This window comes from Nilaparvata lugens, unplaced genomic scaffold, assembly GCF_014356525.2.
Source record: "Nilaparvata lugens isolate BPH unplaced genomic scaffold, ASM1435652v1 scaffold10643, whole genome shotgun sequence".
NCBI classification, from domain to species: Eukaryota; Metazoa; Arthropoda; class Insecta; order Hemiptera; family Delphacidae; genus Nilaparvata; species Nilaparvata lugens.
Window position 1 is genome coordinate 863 of NW_024089309.1, and position 3,410 is coordinate 4,272.

Consider the following 3,410-nt stretch of genomic DNA (forward strand, 5'->3'; position numbering starts at 1 on the left):
AATCTTCCACTCTGTATAACTTGGTAACTAAGCATTTTCGGACCTATGTTAATTAGAACTTTTTTTCTTATTTTGATGTGGGGAATCACGCCCTGACTTATGGGCACCTTTTTTCAGAACACTCTGTAGATAAGTTTCCCTCCATCAATGCTTCGAATTTCGCATCATTGCTTTGTCGAATTCCAATAGTAAAAAGTAAATTCGTATGGCTTTTATTGGTGGGGAGTCCCTTGCGGGAAGGTCCCACCGCCTGAATTATGATGTAAGCCGTCAATGGCTTACGACTGTCAAACTTCAGCCGGGACCGACAGTTTAACGTGCCCATCCGATAACACATGAATGTTTCCCATAAATCAAGGTTTTCCTATCCTAAATCAATGCGGCATTTTGAAGCTGATGCTACAAAAGTAATACTGAGTATTCTTGAAAAATATTGAATATCTATTTTTCTTTGATGAGTATCTGTTAAATTCTATTAATGCACATCACATTTGTGTACAGTACTTTCTACATTTAAACAAGGCTTGGAACATATTTTCTCTTCCAAACTAAATAATTATTTTGCTGAAATTTGTGTTCTAATTTCGCAGTGTTTTGGTGTTCCTTGATGAACTGGTATTCGCGGCGGCTGACGATACTGCCATAAGAGCGTGGGACTTTGCTTCGGGAACTTTGAAATATACATACTCGGGCCACTTCAGCAAAGTTACCAGTCTTCAAATTCTACCTGATAAAAAGTCTATGGTCAGGTAAGGAAGTTGCATTTAAAGGTTTTCACTACTATTTTGGACAAAAATAACTAATATTATTGAAATAATTATAATGGACAAATGTTTCGGGTCTCCCTATGATCTAAGTATACAAAATGAATCATCAGTGTAACATCTTCTACAAATATCGATCAATTATTGTAGGGTGACACAGAATAACGGGAACTTTTAAAAACGCCATAAAACATTATTGGGAAGGGCAAAAATGATTTTATTCAAACTAATGTAAAGTTCAAAGAAGAGAAGTGCTCTGACAAGCAGAGCTATTTTAATAGAATCATATAGTTTGAATAAAATCATTTTTGCCCTTCCCACTAATGTTCCATGACGTTTTTAAAATTTCCCGTTATTCTGTCACCCTGTAGTAGTGAGTGGATAATATTATTGATTGTAAAGGAATTTTTTATATTTTAATGTGAATTTTCCTGTTCCCGAAGGAGATGAGTATTATGGAAGATAAATGAAGAGCTATTATGTGTACTGAGATAATCCTATAGGAAGGAGACCAGCTGGAAGGCCAAAAACTAGATGGTGGGACCAGGTCCGGAAAGATATGAGGAGGATGGGCCTGAAAGAGGAGGACGCGGCTGACCGAACTTTTGGAGAGCTTGGTTGATGAGGCCAAGTACGACTGGAGTACGAGTGGCCACCGCAGCAGTAGTAGTAATGTAATTTCAAGACTTGCCTTTTGAGAATTTAATAACATCAATCACTTATCGACAATTACTTCTTCAAGATGGCTCCTCCTGCACGATATATTCTTGAATCTGTGTTGGGATTCCTGAATGATTGCTGCAACATTTCAGCTGGGATATTGTTATTTTCATTTTGAATTGTCTGTTATGATCCAACCACATTTATTGGTCAAGTTGTGAAAACGTTTGATTTGAGATAGCTCCACAAACAAAAATCGCATGTGGACAGATCATGGGACCAGGAAACGCAGATGTTGCAGCGATCAATGAGGAATCGTCAACACAGATTTCAAGAGTGTATTCGTTCAAAAGAAGCCATCTTAAAGAGCAATTGTCAAAAAGTGTATATATTATTAATAATTCTCAAATGACAAGTTTTGAACTTTACATTAGATTGAATAAAATCATTTCTGCCCTTCCCACTTATGTTTCATGGCGTTTTTAAAATTTCCCGTTATTCTGTGTCACCCTGTAAGTAGTGAGTGATAATAATTATTGATTGTTAAAGGATTTTTTTTATTTTAATATGAATTTTCCTGTTCCCGATAGGATATGAGTATAGAGAAGATGAAATTAATTGATTACACCATTAAACATGTTTGGATCATCATATCTGTGCTATCCCTTGAAGAACTATTCCTGTTATAAAATAATGTTTCTATTGTGGAAAAATGAATAACACGTTGATACAATTAAAAAAATGATTTTAGCATGATGTGAAGACACAATAAATAATGTAAGCAACTTGTATTATCTAATTCGTATCAAAGTGGATAAAACTGAGTATTTAAATGAAATTTAATTTTCTAAATCCAGACTCAAAATTATGGCATCTTTCCCAAAAAACTTAAAAAAAGTACTTGTACAATTCAGGACTCAAATGTAATCACTGTATTGTATAGGTATCAAACCACAATTGCCACATGTAAGTTTTCCGCATACTACAATATAAGTTATTGACTTGACTAGTTGTACGTGTTTTTGCTCAATAGATTGAATCAGAACACGATTTAGATTTGATATAGATTGAAATTGGTTTTGTAAAATTCAAAAATTATTTTTAAAATGTTATTGAATTTTCAGAGTTTATCAGCATACTACAATTAAGTATTTACTTGACCCATTGTACGTGTCATGGCTCAAAAATTGAATTTGAATTAGTTTTGTAAAATTCATAAACATTAATTGTAAAAATTTAATTTAATTTTCAGTTGTGGCCGTGATAAAGTAATAATTGTATGGGACATAGTTGCCAGCCGCGCTGTGCGAACAATTGCTGTCTACGAAAGCCTGGAGAGCCTCGTTCTGCTGCCGAATAGTTTGACTCTGCCTGACTCAGCAAAACGTCCAAGAAAGGACATTTGTTGCCTGCGCCGGAGAGAAAGGTATGTTGCATTGTTATTTAAGGGGCTGTTCACACAGAGAGAGATCTGTGATCAGAGCGGTCTTAAATTAAAACTATATCTTAGATATAAGTGGAAGTCTGTGAGGAAGGGCCTATCTCAAAAAGGCAGCCTTGTTTGGTACACGGACGGTTCTCTCATTGAAGGGAATCTGGCTATGGGGTTTACAGTGATTCACCCAGAACATAAGTCTGTGCAAGTCTGGGGCAACACTGTATCATCTTTCTGACAGAGATTGGGGCATCATGGCTTGTGCCAACATAGTCATTGTCAGACGCTATTGTGACAAGCATATATATATATATATATATATATATATATATATAATATATAATATATATATAAACACGTTCACGTTCTAAAAACTCAGTTTTTAAAAAGAAATTTTATTTGCAAAAATACATGTTAACACATCAAGTGGCTGGAGTAGACTAACTAAAATGAGCGCGCTGAGAGCGACACTAAGCGTACTGACAAAAATAGTAGTCAGCACATCAATTGTTTAAGTTTACATAATTCCTCCCTCCTTAAGTTTTTTTCGT

General features: G+C 35.1%; 1 protein-coding gene across 1 annotated transcript; it reads left to right on the forward strand.

Annotated features, from left to right (window-relative positions):
- Positions 1 to 590: 590 nt before the first annotated feature.
- On the forward strand, positions 591 to 2,850 carry LOC120355373 (transducin beta-like protein 3; the record flags this gene model as incomplete). The annotated part of the gene is made up of 2 exons (XM_039443731.1): positions 591 to 749; positions 2,677 to 2,850. Coding segments are annotated over 2 exons (333 nt in total), but the record flags the coding sequence as incomplete, so codon positions are not given.
- Between the last annotated feature and the right edge of the window lie 560 nt (positions 2,851 to 3,410).